The 25,952-nt window shown below is 47.3% G+C and overlaps 1 protein-coding gene across 1 annotated transcript in view; it reads left to right on the top strand.

Annotated features, from left to right (window-relative positions):
* DNAH3 (dynein axonemal heavy chain 3) overlaps positions 1-25,952 on the top strand; it is a 614,138-nt gene that overhangs the window by 318,953 nt on the left and 269,233 nt on the right. Inside the window, exons 29-30 of the mRNA XM_086940811.1 lie at positions 3,821-3,929; positions 13,595-13,708. Of these exons, the coding sequence (XP_086796937.1) occupies positions 3,821-3,929; positions 13,595-13,708 (223 nt within the window). The remainder of the gene's footprint in view (positions 1-3,820; positions 3,930-13,594; positions 13,709-25,952) is intronic.

Genomic DNA, 25,952 nt, shown 5'->3' with positions numbered 1-25,952 from the left:
ACCCTTCGCGCAATTCACCGGTCCCTATCTATGTATTTGCAAGATCGACAATGTAGGACCTCCCTTTTCCACCCCTCATTTCCATGAATGAGATGTATTGGATTTTGTTGCCTGTGAAGATCAACTTGCTGCTACAGTCTGATAGCCCCCAAATTTCAGTCCCACTAAGTACCTTACCATTGACCAATAGTCATCCTGTTGCTGTTCTACTTTTTCTTAATGACTCAAATTACTTTGAATACGTTTTCCTGGCCTTTAATACCTGAAGCAAGAATAATTTCACTCTCCTCCACCTCAGTAAGCATCGGAAATGGCCCTTGCCAGTTACCCTTCAAATTACTAAAGGGCAGTGTATGTAGGAATAGCTAGTTGCTTTAGCTCAAAAGTAGGCCCTCACATCGCTCACTGTTTTTTTTTAGCAATGCCAAAGGAGAGATTTGAAAGAGTATAAAAAAAAGTTTTGGGATTCTCCATTTCTTTTCAGAGACTATAGAGCTGGTGTTCATTTTGAGACAGAGATAGGAAATAGTCTGTATACCTTTGCAAACTCACTTTATCTTGAGGAAGGGGAGCTGGGCCATGCATCTGGCAGGAGTTTGAGTACTGAGTCAATGAGAATAGGAAAGCTCACTAACCCTTGTGAAACTAGTTTCACTATAAAGGAGCTTAATGCTATCTGGATGGCAGGGTGTAAGCAGTCTTTAAGAACACTGGTCCCTCAGGAAGTAGATGGTCTGCCTTCATCAGCTGTGATGAATGAGGAAAATACATTGCAGGATCACATTAAGAGGCTTCTCCAAGAACGTTCCCTGAATATGCTAACACAAATGGATCTACTCCTGAACCACTGAATTGGAGATCTCTGATCAATTTCTGATTCTATCATTTCAAGCATGAATCTCCTGCCAGTGCCTCCTCAGACATATCCAAGCAGCAGGAAACAGAGGTACTTTACCAATGTTCTGTTCTGCTCTTGGCGAGAGAGGTTACAGGTCTGTAGAATTGTGTTCATGGTTCCTCAGTCCTTGCATATTTCTCCTCGTCTGACATATGATAGATGGCATTAATGCAATAATGTTTTCCCACTGGGATTATGCAAAAAGTCAAAACCTATATTTCGTATGTGCCTCAGTTAAAAGATTCCAGTGGATCTAGAATGTAGCAGCTTTATGAGAGGTGTGAGCATTAAATGAGTAGTCTACATGTTGCGAGCCCATCATTGGAAGAGAAAATAACATTGATAACATAATGCATTGTTGATGAAGCCTTCAAAGCTTGAGGTATTTTCCTTTAGATTTTTGAAGTTGTTCAGCTAAAGTACTAATAACAGAAGTACCAACTGCATCCTTTCAAAGAAACAACTGATTGACAGACTTCTTAACAGCAATTTGTCTGACCTGGGAAGGATTAGCATAGCATTATTGATCAGGAAGCTATCTAATATCGCTTGGCCTGCACCAATGTAGCAAACTGAGCCACATGTTTGGGCATAAAAGACAAGTAATGGACAATAGCAAGTGTTAATGGCTGACTCTTCGGTCACCACTGACCAGAGAGTATCCTTTCTGGAGTTCAAGTGCCTCCACAAGGAAGAAGAAGGGAAGATAATCTGTTATGCGCCACACCTTTTCATCACTCCTACTGGAATGGGGAAGGAAAACATTTTTTTTAATACAACCCTCACCCACTCTAATAGTGGCATCATAATTTGGTTTACACTGACACCTAAGGGTCATGGTGGATTCAACCATATAGCAGGGAGCATTTATAAAGATGGTTGGATTGCGGGTGTAACTTTAAAGATAACATTCCTCACCCACTCCCAAGAGTTCCCTGTATAGGTGGGGAGGGTGGAAAGGCTAAAAATAAACACTTTGAGGCCTTTTAGGAGGGCCACCGTGGTTGCCACCGGACCAGCGGTGGCAACAACCAGACTAGCGCCAGGCATCCGCCCGCGATGGCAACCCGTAACACCGCCGGCCCCATTAGCATGGCGGCGACGACCGCAGCCTGTCAGATTTCTGCCTGCCACTTTTCCGCCTGTGCCACTCCGCACACCTGCCTAGCGGGCAGAACTGGACCGCTACAATGGTGCTGGTGCAGGGCCAGGCTCCGCTGGCTTTATTATGATGCCGGCGGTAGCCAGCCTTTCTGCGGCGGTGGTATCTCCATGGAAAGGCATGCAGAGAATGTCTCCGGGGGCCCATTACGGGTCCCCAAAGTGTTGGAGGGGCGTGTGGTGATATGCATGACATGCTCCTTTTCACATCGTGGCGGTGCTGCTGGCAGCAGCAACCGCCGCAATGTTAATGCCTGCGATCGTTCCACCACGGACAGATTTTGACTGCGGAGCATGCTAATCGGACCAGCCGTTATGCAAGAGGTCCTTGCGGGCGGTCTTTTCCCACTACCATGGCGGTCGGGCAAATCTTCCGCCCGCTATCCTAATAGACCCCTATGTAGGGGTATTAGAATGCAATCGTCTAATGACCCTAAATCACCAATATGTTTCAGCTCTATACTCACTGTCTAAAATGGTCCTGGGCTTTCATCAGGTTGAGTTTGTAAATATGTTACTCCTCAATTACGAGTCTTATGTGTCTTTTTTATTGTATGTCATGTGCAATACTCAAAGAATGCACATAACGTGTAATTTTTGCCACTCAGGGATATACTCAAAGTGCTGGTAAATAATGCCCCCCTGGTGGCATGAGTGAGCAACCCTGTAGTCAGACTTTCTTCAAGAGTCCCAACCCATTCTGACACCTACTTGGCTCTGCTCTCCTGCTTGTGGCCGCAAGCAGGAGATCCAAGCCAAGTAGATGGCCACCCAATTATGCCCGATGGGGACATTATTCTCCAGCACTTTGCGTATATCCCCAAGTGGCAAGTATTACAATTTACATGCAAGCTGTGAGCATTTGGCATGCCGTACAAAAGTAAGAGGGTGGGTGAGGATTGTATTAAAAACTTTTTCCTACTCCAGTAGCAGTGGTGTATAGATGTGGGACATAACAGATTCTTCCCCCTTCTTCTTCCTTGTGTAGGCACTTGAACTTCAGGAGGGATACTCTTTGGTTAGTAGTATTTATACAGGGTGGGTGTACCCCTTCATCGTCAATCAAGAGGACCTCCCTATCCTTCAGGGGCACTGTGCAGTTCTTTGATATTCTAGCCCCCAACGTTCTGATTTACTATACAGTAAGACATGCTGTTTGCCAATGTTTTTTTAGTATCTGCACCTCTTCTCAACAGTTCTTTCCCTCCATCGTACAGCATATTACAACATGCCCTGTTTCCTTGTTGGCATGAGAGACAAAGAGAGGAATAGAGGGAGTTAAAGGGACAAAAGGGATGTTAGTACTCTCAAGAATATTCCCCAAACAGCCATCCGACAACAGTAGCTATTCAATGCATTCAGACTGAGAGTGTTTTTGGCTGCCACACTGTCAGTAATCTAATGCATGTCCAAATAAAGGGTATTGAAGTAAGGAATCCAGGAAAACTGTACTATTTCTAAATAATACATAACTCTAAGTATGTCATATTGTGTATTAATATACACATTACAATATTTTTTAATTATGGTATCTAAATCTATGGAAATCAGAAATATGTGGCAACATTTTAATTTGTACTTAAAATACATTTATGTTCGCAAATCAATTAACAGAAAATTGGTGCACTATCAGCTTAGTCTTTAGTTGAGATAGAGTTCACCAAATGCGGAAGTGAGCTTTGGAAGTGTCGGACTACATCTTCAATCTGGTCGATGAATCAATGAATCTGTTTTAAGTAACCAAAAATATTTTTTATTTAGAACTTTAATGGGAGCCCTAAAATTAAATCTTGGTGGTGCTCCAGAAGGGCCTGCTGGAACTGGCAAAACAGAAACAACCAAGGATCTTGCAAAAGCCTTGGCCAAACAGGTATTTTGTAGACATCTAACATTCTGTAGTATATTATATGTATTGCCATTAATACTGTCTTAGGTGATCTTCTTGAATAGTTTGCTGTTAAACAATTTCTCACTGTGCTTGGTGACTAGACTGTAAAATCAAAACTACTCTATAAGGTGCTGTAGCTATGTATCTCTTAAATTTGTTTGCAGTATTTAAGCAATATTTATAATGTTTATTTTCTTTTGATGTCAAGTCAAGTCAAGTCAAGAGATTTATATAGCGCGCTACATACCCAGAGGGTCTCAAGGCGCTTGAGGAAGGGTGGGGAGTTACTTGTCGAATATCCAAGTCTTAAGTTGCTTTCTGAATGCTAGGTGGTTCTGAGTAAGGCGAAGGTGAGTGGGAAGTGAGTTCCAGGTTTTAACTGCCAGGTAGGAGAAGGATCTACCTCCCATGGTGGTTTTGTTGATGCGAGGTACAGTGGCAAGGGCTTGGTTGGAGGATCGTAGCTGGCAGGAGGGGGTGTAGAAGGACAGTCGTGTGTTGAGGCATTCGGGTCCAAGTTCGTAAAGTGCTTTGTGTGCGTGGGTTAGGAGGCGGAAAGTAATCCTCTTATTGACGGGGAGCCAGTGGAGGTTTTTCAGGTGACCAGAGATGTGTTCTTTACGCGGGATGTCTAGTATGAGCCTGGCTGAAGCGTTCTGGATGCGTTGGAGTTTTTTCTGGAGTTTTGCGGTGGTACCGGCGTATAGGGTGTTTCCGTAGTCCAGCCGGCTCGTGACCAGTGCGTGGGTGATCGTTTTTCTAGTTTCGGTGGGGATCCAACAAAATGTTTTTTTGAGCATGCTAAGAATGTTGAAGCAAGATGAAGAGACGGGGTTGACTTGTCTGTTCATCGAGAGTGAGGAATCCAGGATGACGCCTAGGTTCCGTGCGTGGTCCGTCGGGATGGGTGCTTTTCCAAGGGCCTCTGGCCACCAAGAGTCATCCCAGGCGGAGGGGGAGGTGCCTAGGATGAGGACTTCTGTTTTGTCTGAGTTCAGTTTCAGACGGCTGTGCTTCATCCACTCGGCTACTTCTCTCATTCCTTCATGTAGGTTGGTTTTGGCAGTGTTAGGGTCTCTGGTGAGTGATAGGATCAGTTGAGTGTCATCAGCGTAGGAGATGATGTTGAGGTTGTGTTGGCGTGCGATGGCCGCGAGGGGGCTCATGTATACGTTGAAGAGGGTGGGGCTGAGTGAAGATCCTTGTGGTACGCCGCAGATGACTTCAGTGGCCTCTGATTTGAATGGTGGGAGGCGGACTCTCTGGGTTCTTCCGGTGAGGAACGAGGTGATCCATTCCAGTGCTTTTCCTTGGATTCCGACGTTGCTGAGGCGTTGTATGAGGGTACTATGACAGACTGTGTCGAAGGCTGCGGAGAGGTCGAGGAGGATGAGGGCGACTGTGTCTCCATTGTCCAGTAGAGTTCGAATGTCGTCTGTTGCTGCGATGAGGGCGGTTTCAGTGCTGTGTTTGGCTCGGAAGCCGGACTGTGAGGAGTCGAGGGATTTGTTGGTTTCGAGGAAGGCGGCGAGCTGGTTGTTGACAGCTTTCTCGATGACTTTGGCCGGGAATGGAAGAAGCGAGATGGGGCAGTAGTTTTTGAGTTCGGTGGGGTCAGCTGTGGGTTTTTTCAGAAGGGCGCTGAGTTCTACGTGTTTCCAGCTTTCCGGGAAGGTGGCAGCGTTGAGGGAGCAGTTGATGACATCTCGGAGGTGTGGTGCTATGATGGAGTCTGCTTTGTTGAAGATGTGGTGAGGGCATGGGTCTGTTGGGGATCCTGAGTGGATGGAGTTCATCAGTCGGATGGTGTCCTCAGTGGAGATTGGGTTCCAGTCATTAAGGATGTTCAAGGGGGGTGAAGGTCCTGCAGAAGGTTGGGTGGGTTGGTCTCCAGGTCGGTTGTCGAAGCTGTTGTGGTTGTCTGCGATTTTGTTGTGGAAGAATGAAGCTAGGGAGTCGCAGAGGGCTTGAGAGGGGGTGATGTCGTTGGAGTTGGCTGATGGGTTGGTAAATTCTTTGACGATGTTGAATAATTCCTTGCTGTTGTGGGCGTTGTTATCTAGTCGGTCTTTGAATGCGGCTTTCTTGGCTGACCGGATTAGTTGGTGGTGTATGCGGGTGGCGTTTTTGAAGGCATCCCTGGTGCTGGTGCTTGGGTCTTTTTTCCAGGCCTTCTCGAGGGAGCGACAGAGTTTCTTGGATTTCTTAAGATCATCGTTGAACCAGGAGGCGTTTTTGCTGCCTAGTTTGATATGACGTTTTTTCAACGGTGCTAGGATGTCGGCGCTGTTAGATAGCCATTGGGTGAGGTTAATGGCTGCTTGGTCGGGGTTTGAGGAGTGGGCGGGGGGCTTTAGAAGAAGCGATGAGGAGATCTGGTCGATGGTGATTTTGTTCCAGTTTCTTCGCAGAGAGGGTTGAGGATGGTTGTGGGTTCTGGTCTTATTGTAGATAAAGTGAACGCAGCTGTGGTCCGTCCAATGAAGAGCTGTGGTGTGACTGAATGAGACATGTTTGCTGGAGGTGAAGATAGGGTCGAGTGTGTGACCTGCAATGTGGGTGGGGGTGGTGACAAGTTGTTTGAGTCCGAGGTTGGCGAGATTGTCCAGAAGGGTGGCGGCGTTGCTGTCATTGCTCTTTTCCAGGTGAAAGTTGAGGTCTCCCAATAGGATGTATTCCTCAGAGGGGAGGGCGTGTGGGGTGATAAAGTCAGTGATGTCGTCGCTGAATCGTGCACGGGGTCCTGGATAGTAATATTCATTGCCGATTAGCTATTTCACTTTTATTTGATATAATATTAAGAATATAGTAATATGATCTGTGAACAAAATATATATATATATATATATATATATATATATATATATATATATATATATATATATATTAAACCTGTCTAAAGATTAAACCAATAAACTAATATAAATATTAAACCAGTGGCAACTTAAAAAAAGAGATCAAGAAGATCTAATTAAGCATGCTTTTTACAAACATCACTCTAATTCTCTCTTACAATACTTCCATATAGTAGTAGAAAAGCTTTATTCGAGTTATAGACTCATAAAAGCACAACATACATATTTAAAAGAACATCACACTTAGTCAAGGCATTTCATCCAATACATTAAAACAGTTGCGCAAGCTTAATCATTTTAAAACAAAACATTATGCAAGTAAAACATAATCAAGAAACATTAGGAGAAACAGAAAGAGCTCTCCGCCTAATGGACCAAGCCCACCCCAGGTACTTTGCTATTCCCATGACAATAGGCTCCTCAGAAGTAGTGCAAATAATTCTCTGCGCCTAAGCTGCACTGGATGTCCCAAGGTTCTTGCAGATAGGGGTTAACCAGACCCTTCTTGGGGAGGCATAAGCCTTACAAGCAAATAGGAAGTGTCCCACACTTTCTTTAGTTGCGCCGCACGCTGGGCAGCACTGGGTGTTCAAACTCTTCCACCTGCCAGTTAGATCTCTCAACGGGAGGGAACCAGATCTTAATTGGAAGAACAACTTTCTGTCCATAGGAACAGTTATACTGTCCCAGTAATTTTCTAGTGCAGGACACATTTTACTTTCCAAAAAGCGACCTCCCATTGAGTCAGATTTAACCCTTCTCCAAAGCCTCTCGTCTATCCATTCCCAATATAGTGCTTTAAGTGTATTTTTACTTGGGAACACTTCCCCCGACGGATTGTCCCAAAGGTTGGAAAGACCTAGTTCACCTAGCAATACCCTTAGGTTTTTCAGCCATGATATTTTATGGAATGTATCAATCTTGATTATTGCCAGGAAGCCTTCCCCATAATGCCTAATTTCAGGGGTGGACCAAAGTCGCCTCCAAAATAAGATGGGACGCAGTCTGGCTCGGTCGGTTACCGATCTTCTTCCCAGGTCGAGGCTAAGAGGGATTAATGGTGTGCTCTGGGGCAGTCCCGTAATACCCCTAAGAAACCTGTTCTCAGCTATCTGTAATGAAGTTAAATTGTCAAAACCAAACAGCTCCGCCCCATATAAGGCCTATCCTATTGCCTTAGCATCGTATACAGCGAGGACAGGTTTTATGGGTTTAGTTTTGGATCTATTGTGCTCCACCCGTAAGGCCCCCGATATTTGCTGATGTTTCAAGACCGCCTTTTCTATGTGGTGGGACCAACCATAATTACTTGCGATTTGTACCCCTAGGTAGGTGAACTCCCTTACGACCTCAAGCCCAATATTATTCAAATGTATCCTAGGGCGAGGCTTCTGTCCTCGGGAAAAAGCCATCAGCTTGGTCTTGCCTATGTTTACTTCCAGGCCATGCTCCTGGCAAAAGTCGTCAAAAATATTCAGGGCCCGTTGCAATCCAGCTGGGGTTTTGGACATTATCAAAGTGTCGTCAGCGAACATCAGGATCGGAACCCTGATGCCCGCCAACGAAGGCGCATCCACACTAGCGTCCTGCATCCTACTGACTATCCCATTGATATATAATGTGAAGAGCAAGGGCGCCATTGCACAACCTTGGCGCACCCCACGCTCCACAGGGAAGTCAATTGAGGATTGGCCATTTGTCCCCCACTGTACTTTGGCAAAATTGCATTCGTGCAACCTCATAATTAAAGTAAGCAATTCTGCGGGAATGCCTATCTTACTTAACACTGCCCAGAGCTTACCCCTTGGGACTAGGTCGAAGGCAGCCCGCAGGTCGACAAAAGCGACATACAGGCTGCCCCCACCAAGAAGAACCGTCCCCCACCGTAACATAGTAAAGCGAAACACCTGGTCGATGGTACTGGTAGCCCTCCGAAAGCCTGCCTGAAAAGGGGAAAGAGAATCATTTTCGTCCACCCAGTCCATAAGTTTGTTTACCACCATCTTCCCAATTACTTTTTGGGCGGTGGCAATCAAACTTATGGGCCTGTAATTAGCTGGAAGGGATCGATCTCCTTTTTTGTGGACGGGTATAATAATGGCTCCCTTCCACTGTTCTGGGACTTGCGCACCTTTTGCAATTGCGTTCCCCAATAGGAGCACATATCTGCCCCACCTATTTTTATCATTTTTAAAAACGTCCGAGGGTATCCCATCTAATCCCGGGGCCCTGCCCCCTTGAACGGAGCTAGTTACAAGTTCAACTTCCTTGGCGGAAAACAAATCATCCTTGGGAAATACAGCCAAGATTACATCCCCACCACCCCACTCCTTTGTCTCAGCATATTGGGGCCTAAAGTAATTCACCCAGTCGGATTCAGCGACATTATTATCCGGTTTTTTTGGGGTACCGCCTCTGCCCCACTTTACTATCTTCCAGAAAAGCCTGGAATCCTTTGCTCCAGAGGCCTCCTTCAGTTCCTCCCAATGCTTCTCATCCCAGTCTTTTTTGGCCAAGGAAATGCTAGTGTTATATTGCTTCCTGGCAGTTTTGATTGCTACCCTATCCCTGCTTCTGATAGCATTACCCAGTGTTAATCTGGCTGCCCTGCACTGTTGGTTAAACCACCCTGCTGGTTTAGAGGAAGCTGTGCGATTACCCTTACATGTTCTCATAAAGTATGGCTTTAGGGTGGCGAAAAGATTATTATGGATTTCAGTGATCGCCCTAGATCCTGGCAGTGTGGCACTAGCTAATTCCATGGAAACAATTGCTTTGTCCACTTCAGACCCAATAAAATCCATGGAGGCTGCATTCGCCAACACCGAGGGCCATTTCAATCTACGCATATTATTCGCCATGTCTGGGAGCAACCCATTACTAGCATGTAGATTAGGCTGAGTGTGCTTCCACCAGGTATGGGTCACGCAAAGAGGGTTGTGATCACTTTCTATCCTGCCCTTGACTTCCATGTCACAAACCCCCTGCCAAAGATTAAGACTACAAATAACGTAGTCTATCCTGCTTCTATTATGACCATTATCATATGTGCACACACCTTCCTTATCTCCCTTTGTTCTACCATTGAGGGCACGCATCCCATATTCTAAACACATAGCATTTAAGGAAAGAATATCTTTTGACCAACGTTTGACAGGGGCAAGATTCAGGGAGGGAACACCCCATAGATTGTCCTCTTCCTGCCCTAATGGGTTTTCGGTACTGTCTAGAGGTTCAAAAATCCTATTTAAATCCCCAGCTATTACTATTCTGTTCCCAAGGGACTTTGATTGCAGAAAATTAGATAGAGCCTCTAAAGTGGGGGAACTCCCATTATTGCAACCTCTGGCATAGACATTGTATAAATCTATCACACCCCACTCTACTGAGGAAATTCGTAGCATTTGAATATCTCTACAGCCCAAGTCCCACATTTTCACATTAAGTTCGGAACTCTGTCTAATCCAGACAGTGAGGCCTCCTTTGGGTCTGCCCCTAGGACCTCGACATGCCGGAATCGAAAAATTTAGGTAGCCTTGGAGGTAAATAGGATCACAGGCCCAAGTCTCCTGAAAGAAACACAGTTCAAACCCATTAATGAAGTCGGCCCATGATTGTAACATCAATTTACTCCCCAATCCTGCAATGTTCCAAGATACAAAACTTCCCAGAGCAGGGCTATCACTACCCATTATATCAACAATGGGCAATCCCATGGAACTCAATTGTCCACCATCCTCATCTCCCAAGTTGTGATCATTGTCCACAATATTTTGTTCCGTTGACACCTCACCACTCATGTTTTGCATTAAATCCCCGGTATTTTCCTCTACAGATGCAACCTTTTCATCGTCTTCTGTTACCTTCAACACAACATCAGTACTCAATGCCGGGGTTTCAGGGACCCAACATGGCTTCCGGTGTGAGAGGCATCCCCTTATGTTAAGCTTTGGTCAGTATCCCCAGTTCAAACATTGAGTGTCTTCCAGATTATTATAATTTAAACCAATATTTTGGGGTTGCCATTGCAGTAGGGTAGAGGGTGGGGGTGCAATCCTTACCAACGGAGGATTGGTGGAACTATTTAGATTCATGGGCCCACCTTTTAATAAGCATGTTTGCCTTGGGTAAAAAAAAGAATGATCCACAATGCCAATTCCACCACTACTTGTACCCCAACCCTGCCTTGTTATCCAACCAGCCACCCTGGGGTCTTGAAAATTGATGATAATACAGTCACCCCCCAAGTTTTTACTGGTGTACCCAATCCAGTCGATCCTCCTTGCCCCTATTATCAACCCGTCCAGCCCCCCCGGGAGTGGTCTGTTTTCCTTCAACCAGTGCATTACTTTGTTTTTGAGCATCTGGAAGGTTTCTCTTTGACCGACTAAAAGAGGTGGAACATTAGTGAGAACCGCCACGAAAGGGTGGGAATCCGGGGTAAGATTCACAGGAGGAATCTTTCGGGGTTGTTTCTCCAAATAAGTCGGTGGTGGTCTATTAACCGGGGCACTAGGACAGGGGTTAGGGATATTTGATTTTTGTTGAGGATTTGTGGATAAAGCTTTAGTTGTCCTGGGGCCATTAAGGCCCTCTGCTCCAATGTTTGTGTGGGGATTGGAAATACTTGGCGTTGGCCGGTGGTTACTTGCAATGGTGTTGCTGTTTTGTAGGCCCTTCTTATTCTTGTCCTTTACCATAGGGTTTTGGACCTTAGATGCTTCTTCCCTTGCACTAGTGCTCGGGCAGACCTGCTCTGGTGAAATAAGCGGTTGACTTGGTCCCTTTGCCTGGATCTTACTTATAGTGCAGCCTGCTTGGGGGAGTGTTACGACAACAGGCAGATTTTGTGCTTTTTCCGGAATTTCCTGAGCCCTACTAGACTCAGTTATCTTGGGCTGCAATTTAATTAGTGACTTAGTATGGAAAAAATTGTCCAAGGTAGCCTGCTCAAAGTGATCTAGTCGGTCCATTAACTTATTTACTTTTGCCTCAATGGGTGTCAGAAGCAACCTTAGTAATTTCTCCAACTCAGGTATCAATGAGTCTATTAGAGGAATGTTCGCAGCCAACCCGTTCCCCTGGGGGTCACTAAATGGTGGATTAGAACTCTCTAAAACTACATTGTCCCCCTCATTTAATAAGTCGCCACTTCCACTTACCCCGCTATGTGCCTTTTGTGTAAATAAAGGATTTTTTACCACTTTTCTTACTTTGTTAGGGGGTTTGGAAGGATGGGATTTCCTTGGGGCAGTAATCCTTTTCCTTTTTACACATGGTTTTGGGTCTGACATACTAGTTTTAACTATGGTTTTCACTGTAGATGGATGAACAATGGGGTCTATAGGTAGAGATGTGGACAAAGTGGCATTGTCCGATGTTTGTAGTGAGCCGTCCTCAATCTCCAAAGTAGAGGGAGAAGTGTTTTGTATTTCAATCACCCCAGGCAAAGTTATAGAGGACAGAGGGGTTACCAATGCCGGATAAGCTTGCGGCAAACGTTTTTCCATGGAACTTTTAAGAAGCTCAATGGACAGCCTACGGTCTGCACGTTTTTCTGCCAGTGAGATCTCTTTGTCTATATCTTGGTTGGGACGATTAAAAAAGAATTTGTCCAAGGGACCTAGAATGGTCGTGCCACCCTCAGAATGGGGGGATGGTAAGCTAGTGGTATTTCACATGTGAGACATTATTGGTAGGATTTACAAGTATATAAACACAGTGGGGCACACAATAAAATGAATCAATATAGTCCCGGAAATCGATAGAAAAATAGATCTCAAATCCTACTCGTCAGTGGGGTGGCCCAGCCCGGCCTCCTTCGGCTCCGGACGGCCACAGATGGTCCCGCCCTTGTCCCGGGCTTCTCCCGGGACGCTCCCGCGCGCTCCCGCGCAGCGGCAACAGCTAGTCCTTATGTAGAAGGAAGGTGCTCATGGGCGGGGCGAACAGGGAGAGCGACCAGGTGGAGGTGATTGCAGCACAGGGACTCCTGGGCAATGGAGTCCCTGTCCCTCGCCTGGCGCTCGCAGCCCTGTGCTTCCTCCTTCTCCTTCTGCCCCTGGTGTTAAGTTTCCCCAGTGGAAGCGCCTTGCCACGCTAGCGAAGCGGGACCCGCGCAGCGGGTACCGCGAGCTGTAAACAGGGAAACAAACAGTCCTGCAAATAACGAGGATACTCCAGCAGGGATAGCAGCACGCAAAGGTTCCTCCTCAATCCAATTCAAACAGCGTCTCCCGCCGTATCAGCAACTCTCAGGCGCCTTTCACTCGGCGCTCGGGGTGGGGCGAACAGGGAGAGCGACCAGGTGGAGGTGATTGCAGCGCAGGGACTCCTGGGCAATGGAGTCCCTGTCCCTCGCCTGGCGCTCGCAGCCCTGTGCTTCCTCCTTCTCCTTCTGCCCCTGGTGTTAAGTTTCCCCAGTGGAAGCGCCTTGCCACGCTAGCGAAGCGGGACCCGCGCAGCGGGTACCGCGAGCTGTCAACAGGGAAACAAACAGTCCTGCAAATAACGAGGATACTCCAGCAGGGATAGCAGCACGCAAAGGTTCCTCCTCAATCCAATTCAAACAGCGTCTCCCATATAGTTTTAACTCTTCCCCATATAGGACAACCTTCTTAATAACTGAATGTTAATCATAAATGAATTAAGTAAGATTTCCTTTTGGATGATCCTTGTTAACTCAGCTGATTCTCTAATAGGTTTGCATACTGCCTTTCATGCTATTAAACACAATATACAAACCAAACTGATGTGTCTAACCCAGCATTGTGTTTCTTTTTTTTTGTTTAGTGTGTTGTCTTTAATTGTTCCGATGGACTTGATTACAAAGCCATGGGCAAGTTTTTCAAGGGACTTGCACAGTCCGGAGCATGGGCCTGCTTTGACGAGTTCAACAGAATTGAGGTGCACAATTTTCTGTTTTATATCTGTAGCTCAATGTCTAACTTCTTTTCTAGGTTTTGTTAATCCTAAACTGTTGACCTGTTAAAAACCTGTTGGAATAATGATACCTTTTATTCCAGAGAAGGCTCTAAACCAACACCTCAGCGACCATGTATAAGCCAGATCAATGCCAAAGGACTTAAAAAAGCTCCAACTCATTGCAGCCATTTTCATTTAAATTTGATACCATACCAGTCACCCAATGGCCCTCTGTAGCTGCAATAACACACTAACCAGGCCTCCTGAAAGTGTGGGATTCAAGAGCGAAACAACATTATTCTTGTCCACAGGAAGAAACTAAAGAGGCAAAACACATAGCTGTCCCTCCCTTCCCCACGCCCGGAAAGATAGATCTTAAAGACATGTCTTGTAGCAATGAAATGTCTTCTAAGATAGAAGGTGACACGTCATGCTGTGTTAAATATACAGTATTTACAACAAAGAGTGATTTGTTACTACTACATTACACAGCTCAACATTTGAGAACACCAAAAAAGACACCACCTATGTTTGCAGGTATGAATTCTTTTTCAGTAGCTCAGGTAGTCTGCAGGCAGTCTTCTGTAGAGAGTAGATCTTAATATCTGATGCCATCCTTGGCATAAATCACTGACATAGTAGTATAGATATATACAAACATATATTTGATGTTTTAATAATGTACTTTTACAATGTATATGACTTTACCACACATGCATTTGCGTTATAATGGCATGCGTGATAAAGTCATATGCGTTGTAAAAGTTTTAGAAATGATGTCTTTGCGGAGTAATAGTCCCGCATTATGAAAATTGCGGAGTGATGGCATGCAGGATGTTGGTTTGCGGAACATCATCACATATTCCCGGGGGAGGGATAGTCCCTTTCTTGCTATTTCCGTGGAGGCGGGCCTTGTGTTCGGATGTGCCTGTGCTCAACAGAAGTGGAAAATCTCCAGTGTGCGCTTCAGGCGTCACCGGAAGTTAAGGCGGATTACATTTCCTGCACAATGGCCCCTGTTTGCGCTCCTTCCGGCCCTTGGGAATAGCGCCATGCCTGACCTCCATACAGTAAAGCAAGGCCATGCCACTCGGAGCGCGGAGCAAGCACACTCGGAGCTGGAATGTACAGAACCTGGGAAGAAAAAACAAAGAAATATTGGGCACAACGCTCGCTTTATTTTTCCGTAATCCCGCGCCCCGCACACGCCCCCAGCACACGCCCACAGCACACGATATGAGACATGGCATGAAGAGCGGAACTTACCACACTCCCCCAGCGTTTGTCACGCCCCCAGCACACGCCCACAGCACAACGCAGACTCGCCCACAAGGGACTACTTTGCTGGCATGGTTCTTTTACCTTTTAAATGTATATGGTGGGCGTCTGCATAGCCTATGTCCTTCTGCTGCAACTGCCCTTTCCAACGCTGTATTGGGTGTTGTGATTGGTGCTGTGGTTCCTGATATTACCCGCCTCAAAGGTTTGGGCTCTCTCTTTATTATATTAGTATAGATATATATATATATATATATATATATATACTAGCAGCCCGTCCAGATCTTGTCCGGGAGCAATCAGGCTTCCCGGACCCCCGCCCGCCCCGACATTGTGCAGCAGCAGCCCGGCCCCCCCGCCTGCCCCGACATTTTTGAACAGCCCGGGCCCCCGCCCACCCCGTCCCGTCCCCTGCCCGCCCGTCCCCCGCCTGCCCCGACATTGTCAAGCAGCCTGGGCCCCCGCCCGCCCTGTCCCGTCCCCCGCCCGCCCCGACCCCCGCCTGCCTCAACCCCCGCCTGCCTGGAGCCTTACCTCAGCCGCCGCTCCTCCCCTGCGCTCCTCATTTCACCGCTCTGCCGCTCCTCGCCGCTTACCTCTCCTCCCGCCTGTCCACCGGTCCTCACCGCCATTCCGCCGTTCGTCACCGCTCCTCCCCCGCGCCATGTCCACCGCTCCTCCCCCGCACTATATCTGCCGCTCCTCCTCGCGTTCCTGGACGCCGCTCCTCCCCGTGCTCCTGACGTCAACGCGCAGGTCGCGGCCGGCGCTACTTCGAGGGGACTACTTTTTTGTTTGATGTAAATTTTTTAAAGAACGCATATTTTTTTATTTATATAGCCTATGTCCATCTGCACACCCTGACAATTACAATGATGTATCGGGTGTGTGGATTGGAGCTGTGGTTCCCGAGTTTACCCGCCTCAAAGGTGCAAAGTTCTTCCTTTATAATAGTAGTATAGATATAGATATAGATATAGATTTTATGCAATAAAGACGTATTCATTCAACACCTCCTGTGCTGTGTTGAGGCCGGGTGTGGTAGACAGTCAGGTTCTGTGCTATGTGATGGTGGGCCAGGTTCCAGAGGGTAAAGTTGTCAGGCTGCACACTGCATCTCCACAAAGTCTGGCTGGTTTTATCCTCCCTGTAACTACCTCCTTATGTGCACACGCCGTGCATTACATCTTTTTACCACGAGAGGGCGCACGAGTCCTGCAGACACCTTTCAATGTGGTTGTCTTCCAGGTTTTTCTCCTTGCTGTTCCTGTGTTACAAAGCACTTCACTTGACCCTCTTGTGTGGGAGTATAAAGTGCCGTGCCGTCCTGTACGTCTACACCATGGATTAAAACATTCCTCTGCGTTCCTCAGTCACCAGTGTGCTAAAGCATTATTTCTTTATTTTTTTATTTTTTTATTTATTTGTGCATTTTTATATAGCGCGGACTTTACCCGAAGGTGTCAGAGCGCTTCACAATAGGAACAGAACTGATACATGAGAACATTATAAATGAGCAAATACAAAAGCAAACGTTACATTAAATGACGCAAAAATGACAATCGTGAGCCAACATAATACAATTTAAAGCACTGTCCGAAGGCATGGCCAAGGCAGGGCTGGGGGTGCGACTCCTTGAGAGACTGGGCGCCCGGGGAGCAGCAGCACCCCAAAGTCACTCAAGATGAGTCCGGGAGGCGCTGTCTGCTGTGAGGGGTTGTGTGTGTGCAGGGGGCACTACACAACGGCACCCCCCAGCAGCCCCCGACCTCTCATGTTCCTGGAATTCAGTTGGCATCATGCCCCTTACGACCCCTGGCCTGCCCTCTGCGGCCACCAGACTCCGAGATTGCAAGGGCAGAAAGGGAGACTGGGCTCAGATGAGCACTGTTTGCTTTCTTTTGCTGGGCCTGGACTGGACTGGAACATTGGCGCATGCATCAGACACAATGGCTTTATCGATGCAAGGTCGATGCAATGCGTTCAAATTTCTCTTTTTTTTGTTTTTTTTTTTACCAATCAAACTGTGAGACATGTTTATTGAAACGATATCTGTCCTTTTTAAAATAAATTGTGATACAAATAGTCTCACCTGCAGTATAAAATCACATAAAACATTTTTAAAAACACATTAAAATAGCTGTCATCAAAAAAAGGTTCAACATAGAAATCGATTGTATTCCATATAAAACAACTACTTATATTTTTGCTATATTACTTCCGCATTTTTCTATAACATTATATCACTGAGTGCTATACCAACCATTGTTGTTTCTTTCATGTAATGAGAAAAACTTTGATTCCATCAATGCAACACATGTAAACACCTTACTGAGATTTAAAAAAATATATATACAAATAGTAATGTACATTTTTCCAGGCCCTGCAGAAATGTCAAGTGACAGGGTTAATTAACTGTCGATGCAGTGTTTAGGTTACAGAGTGTTTATTTCTTGACTTTTCCGAAATAACAGAGACATAGCTGATGGTGACGTTATGCATTATGAACAAACTGGGTTCATTTAGCAGCAGATTTCTTCACTCCCTCTTCTGCTGCTGAAAGCCCGATTCGCTCGTCCAGCGCCCGCTCTCTCCTCTCCGCCCGCTTTCGCCCCTCCTCCCGCACTGGAAAGCAGAGACGAAACCAAACTCGGGCGAACAGCAGGCCGTGAAGTGCTTGGCTTGCCTGGGACCGGGTACGGAGCGCAAACCTGCCAACAGTCTTTGGACATTTCCCGTTTTAAAACCTGTAATGCAAGATGAACTTACTACGACATGAAGCCCTAATCAATAACCATGTCCGCCCGGTCCGCTGCTCCTCACCGGCCGCTCGCCATCGCTCCTCCCCCGCGCCATGTCCATAGCTGCCAAGGTTTCAGATTACTATGTGTGACATTTTCATAATTTCAGTGTAATCATGAGTGACATTTCAACGACTATGAGTGACACTTTCTCGCATGCAAAATCAGGCAATGAAGATATGGGAAACATATACATATCCAATTTACATCCATTTGAACAAAGAGAAACTCACAGTTAACTGCTGCAACGTATAAGAAAAGACTTAGTCTGCCACTGGTGACATGAGCAGTAAGCATGGCTGCACTGTAAAGCTGACAGAGGAGGCACTCATTCAGGTCACAAATAGATTATGGAAACTCAAAAAGCATAGTTGAAATATTTGTGAAGTGAATAGCTGATTTTTTTTATGACACTGGCATTAGGATGTTGAGCTGCACCTATCCAGCAGCCAGGAGGACACCTGAACAAAAGCATAGCTGGCGTGAGGAATTGAGGTGGGCCCAGCTGGAACTGAATATAAAATGGCTCGCTCACCCGAAACACAACAGTTCAAATGAATAAGAACGGACTCACATGGCGCCCCTCCTTGACATGAACAACCTTCCAAATAAACGCACACGTCAGTGGCTGTGGGCCCAAGCTCACAGTCCCAAAAAAACCCAACGTACTTGTAAGTCTCTGCACTCAGCCACAGTTCCGCTTTTGTTTGCTAAGTTTCCAATGCTGGCTAGTGGACCGTGTGGCACTGGTAACTCGTAGTCTCCGAGTTACCAGTACCTGTAATAGATGCCAGTGCATACACTATGTAAATCGAATATATGATTCCATTCCGCAAACAAAAATCCCGCATACCATCACTCCGCATTTTTTAGTCCGCAAAAACCATTACTCATCAAGCCATAATTCCGCAAATTTTTACAACGCATATGACTTTACTACGCATGCAATTACAACGCAAATGCATGTGTGGTGAAGTCATATACTTTGTAAAAGTACTTTATTTTTAAAAATATATATATAAATATATATATATATATATATATATATATATTACCTACTGGCGGTCGCCAGTAGGTATATATAGTTAGGATTTTTTATATATATATATACATATATATATTTCTAATTGAAATGAAACATTATTTCTTTAAAATTACATTATATTTAGAACTATATTAATATTACACACATATATATATATATTTAATTTTTATTAATTAATAATTACCCTATACACCCTAAAAACGAATCCCACCCTAGTCCCTTTAAATACCCCAGCACCCTTAAACACTAACCCATCCTGACCCTAAAGATACCCCTGTACCCCAAAACCCAAACCTACCCCTGAACCCTAAAAATACCCCTGTACCCCAATACCCAAACCTACCCCTGAACCCTAAAAATACCCCTGTAACCCAAAACCCAAACCTACCCCTGAACTCTAAAAATACCCCTGTACCCCAAAACCCAAAACAACCCCTGAACCCTAAAAATACCCCTGTACCCCAAAACCCAAAACAACCCCTGAACCCTAAAAATACCCCTGTACCCCAAAACGCACACCTACCCCTGAACCCTAAAAATACCCCTGTACCCCTTAACCCTTAAATACCCCTGCACCCCATAACCCAAACCCACCCTTAAAATACCCCTGAACCCCAAAAACATATACTCCAAAACCCCAAACAAAAACCATATACTTACCTTACAACTTACCTTAAAACATATACTTTTACCAATCATGCTTTTACAACGATTTTCGTTGTAAAAGCATGCGTGATAAAAGCATATAATATATAAAGGCATGCGTTGTAAAAAAATGCGGAGTAAAGGTGTAGAAGAGTAGGGTCTGCAATCCTATGATCACCCAGATTTTTTGCTTTTGTTTCACTGGTTTACGACTTTCTCTGGCTGTGGGCCTGCTAATCAGACCCACAGCCTGGCTGTTCTCTTTCTAAATTACGATATGTACCCTAGGTGCATTTACCAATTGGTACTGGGCCACCTTATCAGACCCTGTAACTCAGGGCATAGGTGTACCCAGGGCCGCCAGGGGCTGCAGCATGTATTATGCCACCCCTGGCTGGCCTCCTAAATTTGACACAACTGGCTGCATGACAGCTGGGGCAAAGTCGTGTAATCACCCTTTGCTTTAGGTATAGTAGCTCTATATCTAACCATACAATGGACACCCGAGTTTCTATCAGTCACTCCTATGGCAGGCCTTGACAATCCTGAAGGCAGAGTGCGTGGGCTCGTGTGAACTAGGTTCTGGCCCGAGCCGAGCCCGGTTGCAGCTTGCGGAATCAAGACCCAATGGCTGTTCCATGATAACGCGTACCACATCGGTAACTTCGGTGTCGCGTTATCAAGGCATGTCGAGTAAGGTGTCATACGAATCGGGATGCTGCCCTCTCACCAATTCTGGCGACGAGGTTAGCATTCCGCCCTTCTAGAGGGACACGACATGTACGTAACTGTGAACCCCGGTTAAAGTTAACTAAAGCCTCAGCTCCACAAAATGGATGCTGCCACCACAGACACGAGTCTGACCTCCTGCTGCTGGGAGTCCTTCCAGCGAGGAGCGCTTGGACAAAGGGTTTCCTGTCGAGGGCGGTGTTCGCACCGTCCCAGACAGGGTTTGTGTATTCTGGGTAGGTAGGGCTTTTGCGAGAAGGTGACTGCGGAGTGGCACCCCGGTGCTCACTACGCATCTGCCAGTCAGAACCAGTTCCAGGGGCGCCAGCCCTGGCCTGGGGAAAGTCCGGCAGGGGAGAGGGGTGTAACTACCCCCCTTCCTGGTCCCACCCTTAGGGCAGGACCTAGTCATGTACCCACCCCTTTCTTTAGGATAAAGACCGGAGCGGGGACCCTTCCAAATTAGATCATCTTTGAATCAAGAACTACTTTCTACGAAAGGACATTCAAGACTCTTCTCAAGATTTCTCCCTTGTGACTAAGGAGTAGTCACCCTGCATCAGCGGGCACCATCTAAGACCTCTGCGGTTTGCTGCAAGTCCTTCCTCAAGGATCCGACGGACCAGCTCGACGAGAACCGGCTTCCCTGGCACCTCTGACCTCTACCCACGTCATCAGCTCAGCTGTGATCTGTGGGTGCGACGAGACCTCGAGGGACCGGCCATCATCAAAACCTGCACGCTTTCTTAACCAGCACGACCATCGAAGTCATTCTCTGGTGAGTGCTCTGGGGTCCGAGAAGCCCCGACCCTGAGCCGCTCCAGCACCGAAGTGCAGTCTCCCAGCATCTCCACGATCTGCGTGGGGCCCTTCTGCTCGCTGCTCAGCACGTTGTCTGGTCACTAGCCGCTGGCTGGTGCCCTTCTTTTGACGACAACCGACAAACAACGCTGCTGGTCTGGTTGCTCCAGACCGGCCCTTGCTCCCTTTTCCGAGAGGAGCACCCCGGACCCTCCTGGTCCACTCAAGACGCCATCTTAGGCCTACCACGTGGCCCTGAGATCTGCCAAGGCTTGTTGCCCCAATCCTGGGCCCAGCGACGCCGACAGCATCATCCTTCGTGGGACAGCTCGCACCTCCATCCTGGTCGCCGACAACGCCTCCGGGTCCGTGAGACTGCAGAGCCTAGCGTCGCCCACTCACCTGGTCGAGGTGACGGCCAACCGGTGCCCTCCTGGTACCCTCTGACTACTGGCTAGTAGTACGAACTTGGTCCCCTCTGCTTTCAGGTGTCATCGATCTCTGATCCAGGCTTGGATCTCTACGAACTATTCATCACTGGTCGCCGGCCAGCAACTCCTTTCTTCCGGCTCCTGGCTCGTCAGCGAAGACCCCGACGCCTGTAAGACTTGTGCAGCCGCAGCCCTCGTGGCTAGGTAACTCGGCATTTCGGTGCCTGCATAGCCTCTTTACTCTAGGGTCCCGAGCCCCTCGCTTCCGACTTGCCTTATCGGGTCCGCCCGAGACCTCTAAACTTTCCGTGTCCTCGGACACTTGTTTTAATTGTGCACTTGAAGTATTTTCCTAAGAGATTTGGTTTGTGCTTAGTACCCTGTCCTCATAAAGAGTACAGGGCTGTTGTGAATCTTAATAAATATCCTGTTTATTTTCATAACACTTGTGTGGTGTCCTTTCACTGGATATTCAAGGGGTACATGTGTGGTAAACAGCTGGCTTAACACGCCCTCTCGAGTCTTTAGCCTTAGACTGCTCGTATCCACGCTACTAGGATAGCTGGTCTTTAGGTTGACTTACAACCAATCATCATAAGGGTCGTTTGGAACGATACATAGCGGTCGCTAGAATAGCGAACGCTGCATATCGGGCCAACTTCTCACATTGGTGAGCAGCGGTTGGGATTTGAGCTTGCTGTTGTTTTACCACACGTATCCTAAGAATATCTTGTTGAAAGATCGCATAAATACTGTTAGTACATATAACTAAAGCTTAGAATACTCTGAGTTCTACTGAACCAGCTGTTGCAGTTCCTCAAGGCTTAGCACACCTTGGCTGCAACTCTTAGCAAGGGAACAGTAGGTAAACACATAGTGTAGGTAGGTGCATCACTTACACCACACTAGAAACAGTATGTCGGACAAAGGAGGAAACTCTGAGTCTCCCCTTGTGTCAGTTGACCCTCCACAGGTCATCCCTTCAAGATATACTGTGCTGAGCTTCAAGGAGTTAAGACAAGTGTGTCACTCCAGGAAGATCAAGCAGGGGTCTAACCCCACAACGTCCTTTCTGATTGGTCTCTTGGAGACTTATGATGCCAGAAAAGCTGAGACCCTTCCCAGCTCTTCTAATCCAGAAGGAGACATGCCTCCCCTTGAGGGAACCAGAGGCGATCCTGACCTCATCCACCTCTCAACTGAGACTGAAGATGTAGAGGACGATGAGAATGAGGATCCCTCTGGGGATGAGGCAGATAAGGGACAGGTAGAAGTCGTAAGACTAAGCAGGTCCAACTTAAGCAAACATGACAGTGGTACTGGGGGACTCCTGGGGCCACTATCAGGTCAGCTTAACATTGGGAATGGACGAGCCAGATCTCTGTCAAGAGACTCTGGCAGATCCCTTCAAACCAATGGCTCTCACAACTCTTCGCAAAGAGGGATGACGTCCCCTCAGCGGAGAGTGTACGAAGCTAAGGAAAGGGCAGCTAATCTGAGGATCGAAAGGGAAGAACTTGCCCTGGCCAAAGAAAGGCTTGCCTTTGCTAGAGAGCAACAGTTAAGTGGGGTAGTCCCCACTGGTGGCAGCATTGTACCTAGTAATAGGGAAAGGAGTTTTGATACGAAACACCTTGGTAAGATAGTGCCCCCCTTTAAACAAGGGGACGACATCCACAAATGGATTACTGCTTTGGAGAGGGCCTGCACTGTGCAAGGTGTTCCCCAGAGTCAGTGGGCAGCTATCTTGTGGCTCTCCTTTGAAGGTAAAGGAAGAGACAAGCTCCTCACCACAAGGGTAGAGGATGCTAATAATTACCACGTCTTGAAGAATACACTCGTTGAAGGGTTTGGCCTAACCACTGAGCAGTACAGGGTGCTGTTCAGGGATACCCAGAAAACGCAGTCTCAAGATTGGTCTGACTTTGTCGATTGTGCCACTAAGGCTTTTGAGGGCTGGTTGCTGGGCAGTAAGGTTACTGATTACCAAGGATTGTATAATTTGATGATGAGAGAACAAATTTTAAACAATTGTCAGAACCAGTTGTTGCATCAGCATCTTGTCGACTCGGATCTGACCTCTCCCCAAGAATTGGGAAAGAAGGCAGACAGATGGGTTCGTACAAGAGTTAAACAGAACCAGGGCCAGAATCAAGGTGGTCAGAAGAAAGCAGACCAGAAGGGTAAAGATTCCAAGGGGGAACAAAATGACCAGAAGTCTTCGACAGGTCCCCAACAACCCAAAGAGGGTGGGGGTCAGGCTCCCCAAAAGAAGAAAGAAGGCCAATCCAAAAGATGGTGCCAGTACTGCAAAAGTAAATCTCACTGGTTTAGTGAGTGCACCAAGAAAGGAGGAGGGCAGACTCCTGCCACTGCAGCCCCTAAGGCACCTGTGCCCCCTAGTACAGCCAGCAGTGGTAGTGCACCTCCCAAGGGTTTAGTAGGGTTAACCCTGGGTTCTGAGGGGCGTGACAACTTAGTTGGTACACTCACTCAGGCTGTCCTTGTCAGTACAGGGGATGTGGATATGTCCCCTGACGTAAGTCCCAATACTTTGGGCAAATACAGACAGACGCCTTTCATAAATGGAAAAATGGCTCAGGCCTATAGGGACACTTGTGCCAGTGTCACCATGGTGACGCCTAACTTTGTGGACCCTGGACAGATCATGCCAGGTACAGAATTCCTGGTGACCAATGCAAGCAATGTCACTACCAATCACAGTATGGCAATTGTAGCTTTCTCCCGGGGAGGGGTAACTGGCCAAAAGAAGGTTGTAGTTAGTTCAGACCTCCCAGTGGATTGTTTGTTGGGCAATGATTTGGAGTCATCACAATGGTCAGAAGTGGAGCACCGGACTCACATGGAAATGTTGGGCTTGCCAGCACATGTGTTCGCTGTGACCAGGTCACAGGTCAGGAAATGCCCCACTGAACAGGTGCTGGATCCTGGAACAACGGACCAGACACCTCCCAAGAAAAAGAGCGGTAGGGTTAAGGCTGCGCCTTCCCCCTTGCCCCAGGTCGTGGATCAAGTCTCAGAGGAGGCTGACCTACAGGAATTGAGGGAAACTGAGCCGAGAGAGTTCGAACTTGATCAAGTTGAATTCTTGGGTTCAGGGGGACCCTCAAGGGAAGACCTGGGGAAGGACCAGTTAGACTGCCCTTCTCTTGAACCCCTCAGACAGCAGGCTGCTGCTGAGGCTGCTGGGAACGCCACAGGTACCCACAAGGTATACTGGGAAGATGGACTCCTGTACACTGAGTCAAGAGACCCCAAGCCTGGCATGACCAGGAGGCTGGTTGTACCCTTGTCTCAGCGTGGTTTCCTACTTACCTTGGCCCACGAGATTCCCTTAGCAGGTCACTTAGGCCAGACGAAGACGTGGGACAGGTTTGTCTCACACTTTCACTGGCCTCATATGAACGATGATACCAAGGAGTTTTGCCGCTCCTGTGTCACTTGCCAAGCCAGTGGTAAGTCAGGTGGCACGACAAAGGCCCCCCTTATACCAATGCCTGTGGTAGGGGTGCCCTTTGAACGGGTGGGGATCGACATTGTCGGTCCCATGGAACCACCAACAGCATCAGGGCACAAGTTTATACTGGTGGTAGTGGATCATGCCACCAGGTATCCTGAAGCTATTCCCCTTAGGACCACTACAGCACCTGTTGTGGCAAGAGCCCTAGTTGGAGTATTCTCCAGAGTGGGCTTTCCTAAGGAGGTCGTCTCCGACAGAGGTGCAAACTTTATGTCGAGCTACTTAACTGCTATGTGGAAGGAATGTGGTGTCCACTACAAGTTCACTACACCCTATCATCCACAATGCAATGGGCTTGTTGAGAGATTCAACAGGACCCTAAAAGGGATGATTCATGGACTACCTGAAAAGCTTCAGCGTAGATGGGACGTCCTGATTCCCTGCCTTTTGTTCGCCTACAGAGAAGTCCCACAGAAGGGGGTTGGCTACAGCCCTTTTGAACTTTTGTACGGGCATCCTGTAAGAGGACCCCTGTGTTTGGTGAAGGAAGGATGGGAGAGACCTCTCAAAAAGCCTGCAGCCAACATAGTGGACTATGTGCTTGGCCTCCGCTCGCGGATGGCTGAATACATGGAGAAGGCATCTGAAAACCTTAAGGCCAGCCAAGAACTCCAAAAAGCTTGGCATGACCAGAAGGCTGTCTTGACTGTTTACCAGCCCGGACAGAAGGTGTGGGTGTTGGAGCCAGTGGCCCCAGCAGCACTCAAGGACAAATGGTCCGGGCCCTACACCATCCTGGAGAAAAAGGGAGAGGTCACCTACCTGGTCGACCTGGGAACTCCCAGGAGCCCCCACAGGGTGCTTCATGTCAACAGGCTCAAGGCATATGTCGACAGGAAGGACATGAGTTTGCTCATGGCCCTAGATGAGGGACAGGAGGAGGAGAGTGACCCTCTCCCCGACCTGCTCACTCAGAACCCTGACGATGGATCGGTAGATGGTGTTGTCTTTTGTG

This window comes from Lissotriton vulgaris, chromosome 10, assembly GCF_964263255.1.
Source record: "Lissotriton vulgaris chromosome 10, aLisVul1.2, whole genome shotgun sequence".
Taxonomy (NCBI): Eukaryota; Metazoa; Chordata; class Amphibia; order Caudata; family Salamandridae; genus Lissotriton; species Lissotriton vulgaris.
The sequence above is the reverse complement of the archived record's forward strand: the minus strand, read 5'-3'. Positions and strand labels throughout refer to the sequence as shown.